This window comes from Lycorma delicatula, chromosome 9, assembly GCF_047948215.1.
Source record: "Lycorma delicatula isolate Av1 chromosome 9, ASM4794821v1, whole genome shotgun sequence".
NCBI lineage: Eukaryota > Metazoa > Arthropoda > Insecta > Hemiptera > Fulgoridae > Lycorma > Lycorma delicatula.
Genome location: NC_134463.1, coordinates 69,321,548 through 69,344,944, shown reverse-complemented (window position 1 = coordinate 69,344,944; position 23,397 = coordinate 69,321,548). Strand labels below are relative to the sequence as shown.

At 30.6% G+C, this 23,397-nt stretch overlaps 1 protein-coding gene across 1 annotated transcript in view; it reads left to right on the top strand.

Annotated features, from left to right (window-relative positions):
- The window catches only part of LOC142330676 (acetylcholine receptor subunit alpha-like), a 457,041-nt gene that overhangs the window by 366,465 nt on the left and 67,179 nt on the right, over window positions 1-23,397 (top strand). Inside the window, exon 2 of the mRNA XM_075376122.1 lies at window positions 12,199-12,243. Coding sequence (XP_075232237.1) covers window positions 12,199-12,243 — 45 coding nt within the window. The remainder of the gene's footprint in view (window positions 1-12,198; window positions 12,244-23,397) is intronic.

The window sequence follows — 23,397 nt, the reverse complement described above, 5'->3', positions numbered from 1 at the left end:
TCATAATCGGCACTGTCTACAGTCATAGGTATTTAAACATGCACATGAAAATGTAAACAAAGATTAACAACCACGTATTGGCGTTTATAGCAAGCCAATAGATGTAATTATTCAGTGCGCATGCGTAAAACTGCGACAGCCGCAGTGCAGTGCCATGATTTCTTTTTCGTCAGTTTATTTATGATTATTAAAATGTATGACTACCTATTTTTTAAAATAACTATTCCTGATTGAATGAGTGAAGTCCTGACAAAATTTCAGATAATTGGAAAGCTGTTTAAAACTCTTAAATTGATCGAGAAATATCAGAATATATTAATTAGTTAATTATGCAATTAAGAGACAATTATTTCAGTTTTTTTTTTTTTTTTCATTTTACACCGGTGGATCTTATTAATTAATTTTAAGAGCACCACATCTACCTCACGCATTTTACGATCAACCAACTTGATTAATGAATCAAGTTATTTTCTATTTGATTTTAATATAGTACTGTAATTAAATGTTTACATTTTAAGAAATACTGTATTCATATTGTGAATTATTTGTACAAGGAGCAAGATTTTTTTTTCAAAATTTTCAAACCATTGAAATTTTTTGACCGTCAAAATATAATTTCTTACTAGAATATAATTATAAACAATTAATATTATAATTAATTAAAATTATATATAATTTAATTTTCAGTGCAATATAATTTTTGAAGTTATACTAGTTTTGGCGCGTTAGGAGAAACTGATCAGAGTGTATTTTCAGCAAATTATGGAAGTTGCGCGCGCGATGTAACACACCATGAAGATTTGCAATTAAGTGATTAGAACGTATTGTAAACATAACAGATATTGAGTCGTAATAAATATATATTTATATACGCGGATTTCTGAAGACTGAAATTCTGAATATTGTTGTTCATATTCATTGGTATTTCAATTATATTGGTATTTCAGAAATATATTTATTTATTTTTTGTGAAAATTGTATTTCAAGATTTGAGGTTATATTTATGTATTACTTTTTTATGAGTGAAATTAAATAGTGACAGAAAATAGCACGCATCAGATAAATTATTCATTTTGCATAAATAATTTGAAATTTACCAAAAACAAAATTTTTGATAAAATACACTATTATAAAATAAAACTATTTGTATCAGGTTTTTCATATCATAAGCCGCTGATAACCCTCGTACCCGAAGATAATCGTAATCGTCATCCGAAGATTTAATGGAACTAATCTAATCGAAATATATTCGATAATCTTTGTTATATGACGTCTATCGATCGTTTGACTCGGTTCAAATTTGGTTGAATGCGTAAAAAAATTATTTTTTTATTAACGCCAAAGAAGTATAACTTCTTACGTGCGTACATGTTTTATGAGTGCTTTTCATTTAATTTCTAACGAAATTGTTTTCCTAATATTTTTTTTTTCTATCATGGCACAGTTGGCATGTAAGATTATTATTGTATAAATAAAATAAATGGGAATTCAACCTTACCAAAAATTCCTCCGTGTTTTTTCAAGTACTTTCGATCATTCGATCATCATCAGGAAAAATTCTACTTCAATTTAAAAGTATTAAAAATGAAAATTAGCATAATTAAATTAAGTCGCAGTTGTTATCTGATAACAACCTGTTGTTATATCAGAAAAAACTTGAGATGAATGATTTGTAAGCGTGTGTGAAAATGCCATGCCTGACCGGGATTCGAACCCGGGACAGAGGGTGAAAGGCCGAGACGCTACCACACGCGCCACAGAGGCCGGCATCAGAAAGAAACTGCGATTTTCTTACATAACGGACATAATTGCTTTTGTACTATGACGACCGGTTATGATTTTTAATTTTTTTATTTTAAATTATTAATGTAATTATGTTAATTTTCACTCTAATACTTTTAACTGAAGTAAAATCTATCTTGATGATGGTAGAATGACCGAAAGTATTTGAAAAAGTACAAACGAATCGTTGATAAAGTTGAATTTTGATTTATTTTATTTAAACATAAATATTTTTTTTTAAATTGTTTTAATAATTATTATATATTTATATTTTTATTAATATTTTCTGAGATGTATAAATAATAAATCCTGTTTTGTTCGTTCAAAAAAAAGTTTTATGTTAATTCTGTATATTTATGAATATCTGATTCAATAAGTGAAGATTTAAATCACAATGAAGTGGTGATCGTATAACAAACAATACCCGAATTAGTTTAAAATATAATAAAAATGATTGTTTTTTTTCATTAATTTAAAAAAAAAATATTTTTAAAAAAATGTTAATAAAAAAAAAATCTATATTAAATAAAAAACACAGTCGGAATTTTTAACTATGTTAAATTTATAACAACATCATTCACGAAACTCATCTTGAAGTATACAATGGTTTGTCAAATATTAAGAAAAACGGTGTTTATACAATTTCAACAAGTTGTAAATTGTTAAAAAGTGTAGTCTGTTGATCACTCCGGCTGGAACTCTGACACACGATAACTATACAACATTATACATTCTAATACCCCGAAGACGAACGATTGTACGCGGAGATTAACGAAGATACTCAATACTCAGTAGTAGCCATAAATCATACATCAGTAACAGTGTGAGTCGGTGTTAACGTGCGTTGTTTGCTGTTTTTTATAAAAGAGTTAAGTTTAAATCATTTTAGTTACTTCTAATGACTTGCATATTTTTATTATTGCATTCAATTAATGTATAAGAGGTAGTTGTAACGTGGTTTAAATTAAATTACTACGGAAGGTACGTATGATTTTGTTTTGATATGATGCTTACATATTTCATTATATTACTTTTCATAGTATTACGTTTTGTTTAGCAAAAGATAAACTCTTCGTGTGTGTGTGTGTGTGTGTGTGTGTGTGTGTGTGTGTGTGTGTGTGTGTGTGTGTGTGTGTGTGTGTGTGTGTGTGTGTGCGTGTGCGTTTGCGTTTGCGTGCGTAATAACATGCTGTGATGATTTATCATACGTTTAATAAAGTATCCGAGTTTTTCTAATTATGAATTCCCATGTGTTAAATAATTATGTTCATAGGCATATGTGAATATTAATAAAAAACAGATTAAAAATGTTAACGAGTATCTAAATACGTGGATATGTACTGTACCTCTATAAATATTTCTGTTTTCTTTCTTTGTATAGCTGAATAGTTCCAGAACTTTAAGTTACGGGGTTACGTTAGGTTAGGTTATCTTTGTGTAGCTTTAGACCTACTATGCTATACATAACCCGAACTGTTTCGTTCTTTATCGGTAGCCTTATATTAATAATTGTGCTCATTTTAAACCTATTAGAAAAACCATGGTCAAATGGTATAATAAATTTGTATTGTGTTCGCTTAATACATTATATTTTTTTATCGATTTAGTTTTTTTAAATTTCTTACTGATCATGTCTACTGATTATTGTGTATGTTAAAATTATTTGCATCTTTGATTAATATAACTATTTAAATGATATAATTTTATACAATTACTAGCCGGTCAGGATTCGCTTCGCTAGCCCATTATGCAAAGCCGCATGATGCAAAAGGGAATCACAACTCTAATGCTGTGCGCGAAAATATAATAATCAGTCATAAAATTGGGTATGATTGTTTTCTTTTAATTTTTCGACGTTTATGGACCCACGGACCACAAAAAACAAATAAACTGGGGGTAATATTCGTACGTATGTACGTGTGTTGGTGTGTTTGAAGCTTAATAATTTTTGATTGGATAAACCGATTTTGACGAAATTCGTAACTGAAGTTCGTGTATATGAGGAAAACTGTTTGTAAAAGTTTGGTCGGTAGCTGTAGGAGAAAGTTTCTTGGGGGCAGTTTTCTCAAAATTTCACTAACCTTTATATTAACCTACTTTAACTACTTTCTCTAACACTAACTACTTTATATTAAGCTCAGTTCATACGTATATGCTTTTTACTATTTAAAAAAAAATCCCCCAAAATTCTCCCCTTCTCCAAAACTCGAAAAAACTACCTTTTTATTTATTTCATATTTTTGCATGATAGAAGTCTAAGTGGTCAAAATACTTTTGGGTCAATATTGGCGGTGGGGGATCCGATCAACCTTTAAAAATATCCGTTTGTGGAATTTTTAAAATTTATTTTTTGTTTATTTAAAAAATATTATATTACAATAAAATTTCATGATAATTCACTCCCATCCCCAAAAAAAGAATTCACAGGCAACTTTTTATTGGTTGTATATTTTTCAGTGAATTTTTTGTTTATTCCATTCAACACAGTAAAAGTAGACAAGTCAAACGATATTTTTAGGAAGGTTTTTGGGGTCGGGCAGCTGAAAAAGTAAAAAATACAATTTTAAAAAGTTTTTTAAACTTTTTTCATGTATCATTATACTCGTATTTCCACTATATAAGAATTAATAACCAATGCCAGTATTACAACTTTGTTGTCAGCTTTTTTTTTATCTGTCGAAGTAAATTCTGTTTGTGTGTATTTTATTTGGTGTGGTCTGTTTTTTTTTTTTTTGTATATTTAATCGATTTTATAACCTCAAATCACCCGCGCATCCATGAATGTTTGAATGTACAAGCATCCCCTAAACACACACAAAAACACACACACACACACACACACACACACACACATATATATATATATATATATATATGCGCGCACACACAGTAATAGTTATTATTAGTCTCATAGTTAAATAATTTTGTTATAGTGTGAAATGAGAAAAAATAATACAATGGAATTAATTTCAGGTATTGTGTTTAGTACAGCAATTTACGTACTGTCAACGCTTACCTTTAGTTACCTTTATACAAAATTAACGTGGTTGTCGTTTACTAAGGAAATTTACAGTTACGACGAGCTTTTACTGTAGCTTACTTTTAAGTTTGTATTTAATCGTTGTAATTATTTTTAAAGCTTTTGAGATCTTCTTGTCTTTCCGCTAATCTTACTTAATATTTTCTTTTAAATATTAAATCCTCTTGATTTATTAACATTAAAGTAACAAGACTTACGAATCAATCTTTTACCTTTCTTTTTTTTTTTTTTTGTAAACAACCTAAAAATACTATAAAACGCCAGACGATCTATTCCCGTTCGTGTGATTTACAATTTGGAAACTTTTTTCTTTCTGTGTGTATTGATATATGGCCCACATAAGTAGTTTGCATTGTTTTTACTTTCCTTTACTCTACACTTCACACTTTTAGGGTCTTAACATCCAAATGGGATTGTTCAGGAGTTATTTAGGATATTTATACTACGGGATACATTTGTTTTCCTTCTTTCATTATTTACTTTTTATTGTATTTTTTATGCCTACTCTATTTATTTTTACCTAGTTTATTTATATCATATAAACCCTTGAATTATTTTTTATATTTTTATTGTTAATTTTATTTTTACTTTTTTTATTACACGACTGCACAAAAAGGAGTATAATGTATTTAGGGTGTATGGATGTATGTTTGTTTCACCGTAGCAGCTCAACGGCTGAACCGATTTAAATGTATGAAACCGCGGTGGAATCCTTACGTTACCGGGAGTGTCAAAGACTATATAAATATTAAACTGTATATAGTTTAAATAAATTAAAAAAATTTATCAGATGAATAAGTCGTGTTTGAATAATTAGCATATCAGCGCTTCATTCTGAACGCTTCGGAAATTTCGTATCTCATACGTGTGAAGTTGTTTTCTTACTAGTGTTTTTACAGGACTCCCCAAAAAGGAGAGAAATGTACTTAGGGTGTTTGTATGTATGTTTGTTTCACCGTAGCGGCTCAACAGCTGAACCGATATAAATATATGACATCGCGTTGGAATCCTTACGTTACCGGGAGTGTCGTAGGCTTTATAAATACGTATTTATATATATGTATGTTTAAATAAATTAAAAAAAATATACTGTTTATAAAATTGTCACCCGCACGCTCTTTAATTATCCTTTATTAAAGAGCAATTTTTTCTGGTAGTCGTGTTTTTTAATTTTTTATATCTCTTGTTTATAATTTTTAAATCATGGCGTTCTTGTTTTTAAATCACAAACGATCGATTTATTCCATTAATAAAATCATCATGTATCTTGTATATGTTATTACTACAATATCTATCATTTGTAGTATTCCTACACCGAACTTAAAGAAATAAAATTAGTAATATTTAAATAACTGTTTAAAAAACAGTAACAACTTTTAAATATTATCTGTTTGTCTGCAAGAGTAATTTAATTGTTATTCACTTATTCCTGTTAAATAACATTTTAATTGCTATACCAAAACAATAATGCTTTATTAAAATGCTACAAAAGTTTATTTCCCCAATTGTTATTTTTTATTTTCAATCTACACATCTTCTATATAAAATTTCACTCTGTATTAAATTTCGTGTAATTATAATAAAAAATAGTTAGACGTAAATCGGGTCTCAACAGTATTTCAGTGAGCGAGACCCTCAAAAAAATAAAAATATAAATTTATAGGCTGAAATAGTCTTACAATTACAATAGACTTTTGTAAGTCTATTGTACTTTACAATGATTACATAAAGAACATCCTATTTTAGTCACCTAAAGTAACTGGACTCTAGAATGTAGATTCAACAATGTGCGATGTGGTTCACAACGCACTAGGAAAAAGCTTACATACAATATTTTATATTACTAACTTTTTTGATATTTATGTATTAGCCCGTCGACCGTAAACATGATCCTCTAACTTTGAAAATATTTCAAAGTTACGGGAACATTAACACAATTTACATATTAAAAATGTAAGCATTATTTCTTATAATTATAGGTATAAATTAACCAAACTTAACCTACGCTCGCGAATCTCCACTAATTAACAGTAATGTTTTGATTATTTAAATAATAAATAATTGCAATAATTAGTGAATTTCTTTTTTTGTTTAACATCCGGGACCACCGTTACTTCAGAGGATGAAGTAATCGACTTGTAGCGGGTGTGAAAATGCGATGCCTCACCGGTATTCAAACCCAGGACCTTCAGATGAAAGGCCGAAACGCTACCATTCGCGCCACGGATGCCGACAAAAAATTTGTTTGATTAAATTTTAGTTTTGAATCAAATTATTCATCAAGCACGTTCATGTAAGCCTTGCTATTAGTATTTATTACTTAAATACTCAACAAATTACTGTATTAATTAGTCAAGGTTAGCGAGCGAAGCGAGCGTAGGTTACATTTGGTTAAATTACATTTATAAAATAAATAAATAACCTGTTACAATTAACATTTAATATGCATAATATATACAACTTATTAATAATATAACCTTAATGTTAATCCACCGAAATCCGATTGACTACTTTGTTTTTAAATAAAGCTGTAGCTGCGGTGGCGTCAATACGTCAGTACCATAAATTGTTATAAAAATGGTAATATAATGGTTATATCGGGTGATATTAACGAGCTAATATGTAAGTATATTTTTTTATTTATTCAATTTGTTTAACAACATAATTAAAAAGGAACTTACATATGGAAAAAATGTCTGAAACAAAGTAGAAGTTTTTAAAAAATTTTAAAAACGTTATCAGTTTTTTCTTCTTTTTTATAATTATTTAGATGTAATAGTAGTTTATAAAATAACAACGGAGATATATGGATTACACATCTCTGACACTGGTTCATAACCTGTTTGCCAATTTAAATAACTAATTTATACTATAAACTAAATTTACTTTGTAATTCTGCTGTAATTTAATAACTATTTTTGTATTCCTATTGTGTACGCTGCAATCTGTTCAACTTCCGGAATAATAAACAACGTAACGGCCCAAAGAGATGAGGATGATATATATGTGATATTTAATACATGTGTATTCTTGTTTGGGTCTTTGTCTGAGTCTCTGTACTCAGACCTACCATTCCTTAGGTGTCCTTTTAATTAAACCTCAACCACTAAAATACATCGATATTCATTGTCTTATATTCAAAATCGGGTAAAAGTAACTTACCTGTATTAGTATTTGAACCTTAAAACCTTTGACTACTAAAATAATTTGTTAAATACATGATTTGCTGCAATGATTTTACTGTTAGACCAACCCGGTGAGTTTATATTAACAATAATGTAGTAAATCTATAATTTTTTGAATCAGACAATGCGTAAAGAAGCTAAGCGCACCGTTGGAATCGTTGTAATTTTCCCTAAAAAATGAGACGCAACAAAGACTTTTAGCAGTTGGAAATCACTATTAACCGAGACATCAAAACAGGGACTCTTAGTCCAGCTGTACATATAACATAAAACTCAGAATCGGGTAACATAACAGTCAGCCTGATAAGCAATTCATTTTTTTTAATTCTGCTAAAATCAGTAATGAATTGGTGGTTGTTACTTCTGTGAACTTAACCTAAATCTCAATTGAACAGTAAATATTAGACAACTTACAGAGCCAACCTTGAGACATTCACTTTAGATTGTCTTGTTTTGTTATAGACCTTGCATAAGTTCTGTATTTTTATTTTGGAAGAATAGCACAGTTCGACTTAACCGGATAAGCACTTCAGCCAATATGCTTACACATAACCAACATATAGGAACATCGCCAAATCGATTCACAACGTTCCCTAGCCATGTAACAGGAACAAATATATTGTATTTGTTCCAGCATTCACGGGTTGCACCTAGCAGGGTCAAAATATACCCTCAAAACCCGAAACGGGAAAAAAAATAATAAGGAAAAGACGGAGCGATGGAAAAAGATTTTTGGGGAAACAGTAGCACGAGTAGCTTAAAAACGGGAAAACTCAAGGTTTTCCTGGCAGCGAGTTCCCATCCCTTCTAAATGACCTAGAAAATAAAGGTATTTTTACCCAGTTAGAAATAGCACATTATTGATTAATGATTTTTTAAGGCCGTGTTAATACTATGATGTTTTTTATAAAGAAGTTAAATTACATTGCCTACAAAAAGAAGTTTTTTTCTTTGAAAATTAAAAACCCATCGAAGGATGGTTTCCTGATCAATTCAGAATCATCGATTCAAAAGGAATCTAAAACGGAGACCCGATTTTTCTCTCTAGTTGTGATACATAAAGGCTTAACATTATGTTAAAGTTTTATCTTTAGTAAACTAAACCCTCTAACAAATAAATACAAATTTGCAATGTCTAAAACTGGTCGAGCAATTGGTTAAAGGTTAGTGTCTGGATTCAAAATCACCTGATTCACGACTGTACTCTCGATCAGGATTTAGTGTTTTTAAATATAATTAATTATATCAAATCTTATTCGATGTAATACATGTGTGACACGCAGGGTGATATTAAACTAAGGAAACGGTTTCATATTTCAAAACGGAGGGATACTTTGAGGTAGAAAAAAATGCGGAGACAGTTGAAAACTACTTACTTTATGTTGTTTTTGAAATTATATTCCGTCATTTTGGATCTACCACATTGAATTAAGACATTTTGTTTTAAATGGGAAGGAAGATTTGAACCGTAATTTAATTTTGCAATACGTAATTAATTTAGAAAGAATCAAATCCTGTATTTGTATATTGAAGTAAGAACCCAAAATAAGGCGTTAACTTGCATTGGTGTATAGTAGCAGCTGATTACTACTCTAAATTTGTAATACATTTTACACTTTCCCGTCTAGATAGCGTTATAGCAAAGTTATAGCGCCAGAAGTGAAAGTAATTGGTTAAATTTATGCATATGCATTTATCAAAGGATCTTGACGTTTTGACATAACTCAAAAAACAGGATAGAAATCTTCCATGTGTTAATGTTCGTATGTACGTGTGTTCGGTGTTGGCCTATACATCACCTCATATCTCCAGGACTACTGCACCGATTTTGATCAAACTTGGTCCGATTACCTCTATATATGGGATTGATGCCATTAAATTTTTTAAACGTCCTGGGGACGAGGCTATATAATAAGGTCACCCTCAGTATCTCCCGATTTCGCCTGATTTAGGTATTATTTTTACTAGGCACATTTATTAATTAAAAAATAACAATATTTAAAAAAAAAACTTTTCAAAAATCACACCTCCACACCAAAAAGTCCTCTGAACTAGTGCTATGTTGTGATGTCACAGGTAGCGGTAGAATTAAATAAATTAATAATATTTAAAGTGTAAAAAAGTAACCCGGTCTGGCTGGGTCTTGAACTCGACTGCCCGGTTGACTCGGCATCTGGTGCGATAAGCCTCGCGGCTACACCAGTCCGCCGACCGTACAAGTGAAATTTGTTCTGTGTAAGTTTTGAAATTATATTAGTTTAGTTAGTGCCGACCGTCGCCGTTAGTACCGCCACACCCGCGCGAATTAAATAACATAAGCGTGCGCGCTTTAGATAGAATCACTGAATTGAATTAACTAAAAAAATATTACATTTACATAAAATGATAAATATTTAAATTAAGTTGTGTGTGTAAGCCGTGCATCTGAAACAATCCACAGTTATAGGACTTTTCCGAAATCCGGCTTTAGCCGTGTGGGGGGAAAGTCCTGCAACTGTGTTGTCAGCTTTTTTATTTTTATTTTTATATTGATTGTGTTAAGCAGTTTAGGACCGAAAATATTTAACTAAATATTAAAATTAAATATTGTGAAATTTAAGTAAATAATATCAGCTGACCTAGCCATTTAATTTGTAGTAGTGTTGCAAGTTATTAGTTATTGTGAAGGCTGTTATTACTGTTTGAGTCATTAATTCTAGCTGTTTAAAGTTAGTTATTGACGTGATTTTGAAGATAATACAAAGTAAAAAAGTTACCGTTTTACCTCGTTTTATTAATAACGCGATTTTTCACTTTTTGTAATTTTGTTTACTACTCGAAAACGAAACCATTTAAAAAAAAACGGTTTTCTCGCTAGCGTTTACATTAAAACCACGTATCACATGTCCACCTTCATATTTAATGAAAGAGATTTGATAAAAGTTTCCGGATTATTAAAGGTAACGGAAAAAGTTTACTCATAACGATGTCGGAAAAATACACCATAAAGTAGAAATTTTGTAGTAGATCAGCACTTGTTTCTATCTCCTCTAATTTTTTTTTGTTTAGCTTCTGGAATCACCGTATTACTTCAGAGGATGTGTGAGGATGATATATATAAGTGTAAATAAAGTATAGTCTTGTACAGTCTCAGATCGACCATTCCTCAAACATGTTAATTGAAACCTAACCGCCAAAGAACAACGGTTTTCACGATTTAGTATTCAAATTCGCATAAATGTAACTCCCTTTACTAGGATTTGAACCTTAGAACTCTCGACTTCGAAATCAGCTGATTTGCGGTGACAAGATCACCGCTAGACCCGGTGATGTTTGGTGTTTCTACCTCCTAGTATACCTCAGTTTTGAAATGTGAAACGGTTTCTATATTTTATAATTACTCTGTGTAATGGATTTATATATCCAGTATTGGATAAATAAAAAAAAAGAAAAATGTTATTTTATTTTATAAAATAAAAGACATCCATTAAACAAATAAAAATATATTCATTTGTCCGTAAGTTATAATAAACTTAATGGTTATTGACGACTTAACATGAGACGTATCTGATTAAAAAAATTGGCTAGTCAATCGGTAGAACAGCAAATATTCCACACAAAACATTCCAGCGAAAATATGAAGCAGTTGGTTTTCTTTTTGCCTTCTTCACTGAGCCAAATATATTGCTGCACATCAGAATGCCAAACTCACCTAAATGCAGGTCACATTCACCCTATAAGTGACATCTCCATTCTATTCACGGCAGAAATTGGCTCTGTGTTGAGCGTCATTATCTCTCTTGAGAAAATAAAACTCCGCTCACTTGCCCCTCTGGTACCTGACTCAGTTAAATTGACTAACCACCATACTATACATAGACAGAAGAAAGACTAGGTCTTACTGTATAAATCAATAATTGAGTGTACCTCTTTGTCAGAAATGATACGCTTTCTATTGTATTTGTGTTTAGTTTGCGAAATAGTTAATTTTAGACCTACGTCGAAAATTGTTTACGTATTAGCGATAAAATCTGTTTAGTAAAATATATGAAATACAATTTGATATAAATAAGATTAGTGAATATGGTTACATGAATTATACCCTATTAAATTACATATTTTAATAAACTTTGAACTTAAAAGCTATGTTATTTAAAATTTAAAAATTTTAGTAAAAATATGTTTACTCTAATGAAATTGTTTTTGTTTCAGAATTTAAAGAATCAAATCATGACAACAAATTTATGGGTAGAGCAGGTAAGTCCTACTCAGCATTAATATTTTTATCTGAATCAGTTTTATTTAATTAAATTACAGAATATTATATTATTTAATTGCAATTAATTAATTTACTTACTAATATTATCCAATATATCCGTTTCTAAGGACTTAATAATTTTCTTTAAAAGATGATTACATATTTTTAATTTAATTGTTTATAACCTTGAAAGATATATTTTGTAATTTATAATGAACTAGCGGATTACGCTGGCTTTGCCCGGGTATTTGTTTATCCAGAGGATTTATTTCCAGAAGGTTCAACAGATTTCGACTATACTTGGACTTAAATGTCATCGGGACTGTCACCAATAGTCCTAAAACTTTGGATTCGACAATAATATCGGTCGTTTTTGATTATATTTACATGCCACCCCCTTCCTATCGCCACCACCATTTACCAAGGACGCTAAGGGTGTCTTTTTTCTTTTCTTTTTTTTTTGTTAAATAGGTGGTGAATCCAATTTACGGACGCCTAAGCAGTATCGGGCTCGCTAACAGTTGCCGAAAGATGTTATTAATATGCGCATGTAAACCTGCGAACTACCGACTAAACCGCCCCCCCCCCCCCAGGAGTGTCTTACCCGAATAGTATTTTTTTCTAGATAGTATGTCAGATATGTACAAAGCCTGGATGAAATTGTTCCAGAGTTATGCTGGAACACACAACACGCATTAATTTTTATAAATATAGATTAAAAACTACTTGGATGGATGACATTTTTTTTAACACATACTATATTAATTTTATTAAGCATGGTCCATTGGTATTAATATATTAAATTATATATATAAAACAGTTTCCACTTACCAGCAATCATTAACAGTAATGTTCGAGCGCTTTCGGATTATTAATCCATCCTCAGGAACAATGATCTGTTATACATTATAATTATTTACTTCACATATCATCGAGATTATACTAAATTGAATTTTACAAAAAATATAAATATAATAATTGATCGTCAAAAGGTAAAATAATGTCAACGTTATCCGTCATGTCAGTATGACATGGTCGAAAAATGCAACACACGCTATATTATATTACTTGTATATACAGTATAACACTTACTATGTACAGTAATGTACTAATGCACAGTATAATTATTACACAGAGTATGGCTTTAATGTCCATTTTAAGAGCATTAAAAACATCAAATTTTAGGCAAACTAAAATTAGGGAAGGAAAATGTTTGCCATTTTAATCTTTGAATTTTTTGTGGTTGTAGAAAATTGAGTTTTAGTTGATGAAAGTATTTACCAAATTACTTTATTACAAAGTTTTAAGTCAATCAGATTTAGGGTTGGGGAATATTCAAGATTATTTTGAAACAGCTTTTTGGACGAATCTCGAAAACCCAAATATTAAAAAATTTGAAATTTAGTCCAATTATTTGACATATATACATACATATGTGTATATGAATTTCAGATTTGTCCTGATTTCTATGCTGTCGGACAAAGGGACATCATGGAATTTTTTATTTTTTTCAACTATAATTTTTTCAGTAAATAAAATCATTATTTCATATTTATTCTTCACTTTATACGTTGATTTTATAATCTTTTGATGTTTTGTTGTAATCTTTTGAAAAAACCTTTTCATTTTTCACCCGTAGTGCACTGAAATTCCGATATTGGAAAGAGCATTTTTAAATTCATACTTTTGAGTGATTTCATTACAGATTTGTCAACTTCTACCAACAGAATATGATAATTGTCAACAATTACCAAAACGATTTGGTAAAAGTCCGAATTAAATGTGTTTTCAAGATTTTTTTCGGACTTTAACCAAGTAACTTGGTAAATGTTAGAATTTACCAGTAAAACTTAAGATTTACCGGTATTCGGGGGTTTACCGTAACATATATATATATTTATATTTATGGCTCGAAAATTTCCAAAAACGTAGTTATCCTTTAATTGAAGTTTTACATGAGAAAATTTGATGAATCGTTTTTACGCTCAATTTAAGGTTGTCAACAGACAGCATAATCTTAATCTGAGTTATATTTTTTGGTCGAATGGTGGGATTGGGGGATGACTATGAATTTTCTTTACGTTGTTCATTATAAAATTTCTACAAATCTTTTTTTTATATAACAAATACATCTTATATAATTTTTTGGCTCGAAAATATCCATAACTACGTAGTAAATTTCATTGAAATTTAGATGTGCTGTAATATTTTGAATATTTGAAGTTGTGCATGTAGAAATTTGATGAAGATTGATTGAGTTGTTTCTAAATTACGCTTAATTTAAGATCGACGACAAATAATAACCACAATTTTAGGTTATGTTGACTTTGTAATGGTTTATTTTTCATACACGCTTATGCAGCAAGTGACAGTGGTGAGCGAGTTGAAACTCTATTCTTATGTATAGGTCTACTCATTAATTGAGTGTGTAGTGCGTTGTACTTTGAAAATCAGTGCGTTCAAACTGCAAAATATTTAGGTCCTTGGAAACGAAAAGTCGGTCATAGAGATAAAAAAATTCTTGCGCAATTCTGCGCAAAAGTCTTTTTATACCTATGATTTATGTTTATATATATATATATATATATATATATATGATTTATTTTGAAATACCGTGATCTATATAACGTATTATATTAGGTACCAATTAAGGTAAAAGATTCATTTATAAATTTATTAACGACGTTTTTATGTAAAATGTCATTTTATTTAAAGACTTTAATAGTTATAAAGAATATTTGTTTTATTATTATTATTAGGTGGCTCCTTAGCTCCTTAATTTTATTTGTATTTTTTTTTAAATCATCTCACTTAGTTAATCATGAACTGTGTTAGATTTGGTTAATAACTGTAATTCAAATTTATAGCTGTGTTAAGTTTTAAGTAATTTGTTCGTTAAATTCTGTAGAAATTTAATTTCAACTTGATCTTTTTTTTCCCTTAGTATAAAATATATGTTTTTTAATGCGTTATTTAACTAAGATAAAACAATAAACTTCTTAAACTAATAAATTATTTCAGTAGATTTAAGCCTCTAAGTAAATTCACTCACTTGGATGGATTCCAAAATGTTTGTCTAGATTACTAACTAGCTAACAGTTAGCAACGAAGAAAGGTGCTAACATTCAACATTTCCCCCGCCACCCGACCATAACTCTTTTCGTTGTTAGTTTCACGACCGTTACAACAATAAATGTAATTACCATTTTCTTCAAGTTTTATTACTACAGCAGCAGTAGTACCTCGACCAGCATTACAACTACACAAGTATCGCACAATTAATTTTCAACTTAAATTCTTTGTTGACTATTTATTCACAATGGAGAGTCATTTTAACGATATAAATTAAAAAGAAATGTCATATTAAAAAAAATTAACAACATTTGCACTTACTCACTAGCCGAGGAAGAATTCTTTTTTTCTTTGTTTATTGGAATTTCATCGCATCTTTCAATTAAGTTACATATTGTACTAGGTTGACACAGAGATGTATATCCGTTTTGGAATGAACACGACACAAATAATTTTTCATCAAACTTTATTATGTTGGATAGAACATGTGGAGAAACAGATGCCATTTATGTTAGGTAGCAAAAATTACATCTGTAAGGTGATAACCATCTTCCCTGATATTCATGTTTCAAGTCGAGAAATGAAGCTGACTGAACCACCCGTTCCAGTATCTCCTGCGTGATCTGCTATACCTCCCTACGAATACGTATCTTCAGTTGCTGTACTGTACGGTATTTCTCACGTTACACCCGCTCCTTTGAATATCTCCGCAGGAATGTGGAGGTACAGAGGATGTGGAGCTGCGCCTGGCAACTGATGAGCAGGGCGTTTGCGGGGAGATCCAGTCAAATGAACACCTGATATTTGACTGCTCTGCTCTTGAGGGGGGGGGGGGGGCAGAGACCGGGCGATACTGGAACTTAGAGGTCAAGGGGAAAATTGTGGCACTCACAAGCGGCAAGTCAATGTGGCGAGAGCCGCATTGTCGGCTCTTGTGGGAGTTCTCAACCGATTTCAGCAGTTTACTTAAGAGAAAGACTCCTACTGCATTGCTGTCGGAAACGAACCTAGAGATATATGGCTAATCACCAGCCAATTAAGGCTCTAAGTGCTTTAATATGGTGGACAAGTACTTGCTGGCATTCAGCGACCTAGGCGTGGCAACGAATTGTAGAGACGAAGTATTATGGATGTCTTATATATTTTTAATAGATGACGGAGTGTGCGTACCCGTTTTAGTAAATATATGACAAGCGAGCGGTTGGGACACGTAAGCCAATGGTGTATGGCACCGCGCTTAGCCCGCTCACGCTGGTAGGTAAGCTCTAGGAGCTATTTAGGACATGGTCGCTAAACTGTTTCGAGGCTCAGTAGCCGTTTGTGGCTAGTCTTATGCTTTAGGGCGATCGAATGGGGTGGTGGCGGGAGAAATGCAAGCAAACCAAGTCTAATCTCCACCGGAAGAAGTCGCACATACTCAGGTCGGGAGATCGAAGAGGCCAAGAAACATCCCCGAACCTGGAAATTCGAATCGCCGCCTTTCACATACGCATCGTTCCTGAACACGCGATGTTCCACTGACCACTCCGGCATTGTAACTGAAATAAATGGCATTAGTTCACACACACATGTGACGACAAACAAATTGCAGGTTGGAGTAATAGTAACAGTGTTCGGTTCATCCCAAAATGGATATACATCTCTGTGTCACTCTATATTTGACGACACAACGAATTGAAGGAAACATTATATGCATTTAATATTAAGGTATTTAATTAGCAAATGGATCGTCAATTATTCCATTTTAGTTGATACCAGTGCATAGATGTGTAAACGAGTTTTACACATTAGTTATGTATTTGTAGTTGTAACTTGTCATAAATATTGCACTTCAGTTATGTCACACTGGTGTCACGTTATGGTCAGTGATATGTGAGAAATTCATTTTGTTGTACGTTCACGTTAGTATTTGATTTTAATTAATGATTCACTCTGAAAACTAGAATTCTCATAGTGAATGCACCTTGATATTTTATTCCTGTATTATATTCGTTCCGTATTTGAACTAGTTACATTACATCTTTGTCGATATATTTAGAACTTAATAATTAAAAATTAAAATCAAAATCAAAGCTTGAGGGTGGGTTTATTTTATTCATCAATATTTATTTTTTTTGTTTCTATTTATTCATTTTCTTTAATTACTGAAATTCTTCATTGTAATTAAAAATTAATCCTTTTTAACTATTTTTTAAACATAAACACTTTTAACTTAATCATGAAACATGGAAAAATTATATTCGAGCTCATCTTAATACATAAATTCCTTACAAAAATAAACTAAACCGCCGGCTATGAAATTTAAGTGACACAAAAGTGAAAAGTAATACTGTAAAAATTTAATATGACATTAAAATAAATAATATATTGTGCTATATTTGTTTAAGTTTTTTTCTTCTTAAAATTATATGAATTTTTAACTTAAAAAGTATGTAATAAGTTTATTGTTGAAGTGTTTTCATAGCTAGATAAATTGAATTAATTTGATGGAAACTGATTTAGGTTTTAATGATTACACTTACAATTGAAATTTCTAAATTACTTTTACTAAAATTAGTTTATAATATACACAGTAAAATAATTCACAACTGTTTTGCAAATCTATTCAGTCTACGATCAGATAGACGACTCAATGAAATTTCAGAAGGAATTATAGGAAAAAGAAAGGGAAAAACAGAAGGCAGTTTAAGGTAGGAAAGGATAAAGTTGGTTAGATTTACTGGAATGGAAAATTGACCGTACCTGAAAACTGCTGTAAGAAATACCAGCTGGTACATCATTATATGTAAATCAGAATATTAATATGTTTGTTTGTTTGTTTGTACCGACTTTTGCTTTAACCTCAGGAATATGAAACTAGTCCGGTGGGTTGACAAAAATGATTCTTTTTCAAATATTTTGAATTAACTTTAAAGATAGTTTAAGGGGTAAATTTATACATAGTACGTTTGGAAAGTTGTATGCACTGCAATTATGGAAAAGTAATGACGAAAAGTTTTTACTTTATGTTTTATTTCATTATTTTATAGACAGATTTAATAATTACTGGAATAATTTATAAAAAATGTTGAAAATTACCTCCTCCAACATCAATACAACACTGCACACGTTTAAATTTGTTGACAAACACTATAACTAGCTGATGTAATGAAATATCTCGTACTTATATTATTGCGGTTTTTAGTTCGTCAAATATCTGTGGTCTGTAGCGATTCACTGTTTGTTTCGCTGCCCCTGGTGTAGTCAAATTGAGCGGTCGTGCAGGCCACAAATCCCTCGAAATGTTTCGTTCACCAAAGATATTTCGTAAAAAAATCATTGATCTGTTAGCTGTGTGCGCTGTTGCGCCAATTTGTTGGAACCAATCGTGATTGATTTTCACATCTGTTTGTATTTGATCTGAGTAATGAAGTTTATTAACGCAACACAATTACGATCACTATTTACTGGTGTTTCAAATAAGATTGGACTCGCAAACCACGTTTTACTCACTCCGACCCAGATTCCAATTTTCGCGTGAAGATTGTTCGTAATTCATGGGGGTTAGTTGTCGATCGCAATCGTGTATTTTGTAAATGAATAGACCAAATGAAATCGCGCTTCATCTGTAAAAAAAAAACGTAATGTCGAGGATATCTACGGAATGTTGGTCAAAAAAAGGTTAATCATTGACAATAATTTATTTTGGCATGATCTGTATGTAGTTTTCAGTTCTTGAATACATTACTTTGTAGGGGAAGAGTTTAAGTTCTTTTCTTACAGCTTTATCTGCGGTAACAAGTCCGACATATTACTGCTGTGCTAACTTACGCATTGACTTTGATGGAGTTTCGGTCATAGCATCCTAAATATCAAGCAGCTTCTGTACGTTTAATTTAGGTGATCTTTCACGTCGATCAGCTTCTTTAACAGAGCCTACGAAATTTTTCGATAAGAGTTCGACTTCATTACGATGAGAAACAGGAGTATTTGGAAACTTGTGCTTCACTAAATCAGTATATTTGTACCTTTCACGAAATACGAATTCAACGAGAAAAATCCGTTTCTTTACAGAAAGAACACTTTCGTTTCTCGCAACTATAGACTTTGATAAGCGAAACGAAGCACTTTCAATCACAATTCAACAAATGACGTCTTGGTTTATTACTAAGCAACACCCACCAACGAACCCACACGGCATCCAGTCTAACGCCAAAAGAACTGAATGCACTATATAATTCTAAAGCATACTGCGACTTTCTGAACGCTCGGTATGGAACATTATTACTGTATTTTACAAACTAAGTTATTCTTGGAATAATTTTTAAGTCACTGTTTAAATCACTTGCTGGTTTTTTGTAAAGATTTCTATTTGTGAAATTTAAAAAAAAAAATAGAACTTTATACTTGATTTCATTCATCAAACTGGATAAACTGGTTTCAATAAATCAAATATATAAAATTTTTGTCCCAGGATTATCGTTAAATATTGCTTCAAGTAATGTTTAAAAAAAGATATGAATGTAAATATTGCTTCAAGTAATGTTTAAAAAAAGATATGAATGTGACGTAATATTAAAAGAAAGGATTATTTCTGTACTGTATATATTATAAAAGTTATAACTGTACATGACTATTTGAAATTCTACACGATGTCTTTGCCTTGCTTTACATTATCTATCTCAGCCTTTCCGTTGTATGACGCTTTTTTTATGACTTAACGTATAAGAAAAACCAGTCATTATACTCAAAATTGCTTTATTTGAGAAAAATTTAAAAGAAATAAATAATTCTTTTATTTATAGGCTTAACATGATAAATATATATCTGTACATTAGTCTAAATGTAGATGACAGTTATTCTACTTCTCACATTTCGTAACAAGCCTGACATGTTATGACTGTTATTCTTGAGAATGGTTTTGTCTTTTTTTATATATGTGATTCATGATATAGGTCATTTATAACTATTATGGTTTTGGTATTTAACGTAGGTCGATCACTGTTTATTAAAATTAAAGTCAAATGTATTTTGAAATGTTGGGCTTTCTTTATTTCTATTTGTGCTTAATGCTGTATTTAGATTTTTTGACCATTTTATTAACAAGAGAAAGAAGTATAAACTATTGAAATCTTAACAAAATTCTTTTACTTTACCATTGTAAATATTTATTATCTTGTCTGCTTCTGACAGGAAATATATTTGTGGCATTTAAAAGTTGCTCCTCTTTTGGTAAAAATTTTCTTTTTTTTAGTTTACATTCTGAAAAATTATTTGAGAAAAAATTTCAAGTGATGAAATCAAACCAAATAGAAGTTAAACATTTTTTTTTTTACCCGCAACGGAATGGAGATTGTATAGTATGCGTTAGGAATAAGAGGTTGTGTGTGTGTGTGTGTGTGTGTTACCATTTTAAATTTTTTTCCCAAAAGCTACTGGAATGATTTCGATGCGGACGTAGTTATCACTTCAGAGTAGGTTCTTAGATATATTTTATGCTTATAGGACACCAGTGGATACAGAACAGAAACCGAATATACGTTTGATGTAAGAGGTTGTGTGCGTGCGTGTGTGTGTGTGTATGTCTATTACTATTCTCCTCAAAAACTACTAGACCGATTTCGATGCGGTTTTATCATTACGTAGGTATCATTTCAGAGCAGGTTCCTAGATTAGTTTTACTAATCTATATCTAATAATACCCTGGCGAATAAGTCGCCAGGGGGCGCTGCAGAAGATGCGGTTTTTCAAATCGACTTCATGGATTTTTTAAAATTATTAATTTTACCTCTTGTTTTATTTAAAAATGGACTCGTCTTCCATCTTATAGGGATAGGTTTTTTCATTAACTGGTTGTGAGTATGTTTAATACTTTAAGATTTTAGTGTACATGAATAAAATAAAAAGAAAAAATGTAACAATTCTTCGACAAAACATGTTAGGAGTAATGACTAAAATTTTCTTCACAGTAAAAAATGAGGTCTGGTAGTTAAGGCTTAGCTAGTAGTTTGGCTTATTAAATAAAATAACATTTAAAAAGAAATTCCGTTATATCCGTTTTTTTATATTTTTAACATTAAAATACATGTTCTGAAGACAAATTTTATTTTTGTCACAAATAAATAGTGCTGCTTATATTTAAAGCAAAAGAAAAAAATAAGTTTTAAGTACTGTAAGTATTAATGTAATATTATTATTTATTTAAACAGAAATCATTTATTATTGCTGGTCATAGTAATTACTATTTATCCCTGCTACCAGATTATAAGTTTTTATTTAAAAGAAATAGCTTTGTAATATTGTCGGATTTAAGTTCATACTAAATTATCCCTAATGATGAACAGAAGCTGCGTTGTTAAATGAAGAGGAATAAGAGAAAATTTGTCAGTCATGCTTTTCCAAGATCCTTACATTATTCTGTAATAAATTTTTAATATCATTACTATACGTACTTACTGCTTTATAAAGCTAGTATTTAATTTCGACATTTTTGCAAAATTATTAGTATCGTTTATGAGATATAGAATCTCTGTTACTTTATATATTACCATCTTTATCAAGAAAAGATTTGAATGATATTGTTATCTTTGGTTATAAAAGTAAGCAGATAAAATTAAAAATAATTAAAATATAACTTAAAATCGAACACTGTTCCTACAGAATTCTAGGAGCTGATGAACAAAGAATCTCACACTTATATACGCGCGCGTCCGCACAAACACACGCAGTGTACAGGAGCTGCGTTGTGTGAGAAGAGATATTTTTACGAGTAGTATAGGATATGAATGCTCCGCGACTTCCGTAACCTACTCATCACCTCATTGAGAAATCTGGAGTGAATTTGGAAGAGAAAAACCTGTTTTTATTTTCGTCTTCAGTAACTTTATTAAACGGTTAACAAGCACAAACATTTTAAACAAAATTTATAGAAAATTTAATTCTGAACAAAGTGGTGAAAGATAAATTGAATAGAAAAGTTAGAAAAATTCTAATTTTATTTAGAAACGGTACACTAGACCAAAGTGCCAATTACATTAAACGTGTAGCAGTTCAAAAATAAGTCCGCCAGTTTCGACATATTTCTTTGCACGCTTCTGTTTTGTCATTTTAGTTCTTCAGAGCTGCCTTATGTTGCTTAGCTGTATCAATAATGCGGGCAATTAATTCCTCACGAGAATGTATTTTTGTTTTGCATTCAGTTTTTTTTTTTTTTTAAAACAGCTAACCACTAAGATAGATATATTTCAAAACAGCTGTTATTTTCTCAATTCGTAACTGTCACTTTCGATTATATAATGTAGAGTAGAATAAATTCAAATTTTACGTAGGTGTTACGTGAAGAAGTGATCACCTGTAGTTTTTCTGAATGTTGCATATTTCCCTTAAAAATTTACAGGAAACGTGTTTCTGCCTTGTAAAAATAATAATAGTAATAGTAATACTTATACACTTTCTGGTTTAAAATTGCATTAGATGTTTATAAATTTAAACAAAATTAATTACGAGTTCTAATAGTATAGTAATAAATACGAGTAATTTCGCGTATTATTATATCAAATTATGAAATAGTTGGAATAATCCTGAATTGTGTATAAAAATAAATGTTTATTTAAATATACCTGTAATATTTAAATATTTAATATTTCTGAAATGAGTAATATTTCGAAAGGAAAAAAAATAGTTTGTAAGATCATCCAGGTTTTCATAATTTTGAAAAAGTGATACAGTTGTACAGTTAAATCTATAGATTACAATTTATTATAGTTTAAAAGTGTTGTATTGTATCATGTTACCGGTCTACTCTTTGATTATTGTATATTTTATTAACTGTAACGTGCATTTTTAATAAAGCGAAAAATTTCTTAATCCATTTTAATTGCAAAATGTGAAGAATAAAGATAAATAAAAGTTTTTCAACATGACGTAATCTAAAATAATCTGTTTGTTTGTTATGCAAGTATTTTACTCAACTACTGAGGTTAAGATTAAGCGATTACGTCAGGGTTGAGTTGTTATAAAGTTTCCAAACCGTAGGCGTGAACCCCTGTATTCCCTGGGGTTTTCGGTGTACCCAGGAACCCAGTATATTCGGTGTAACAAAT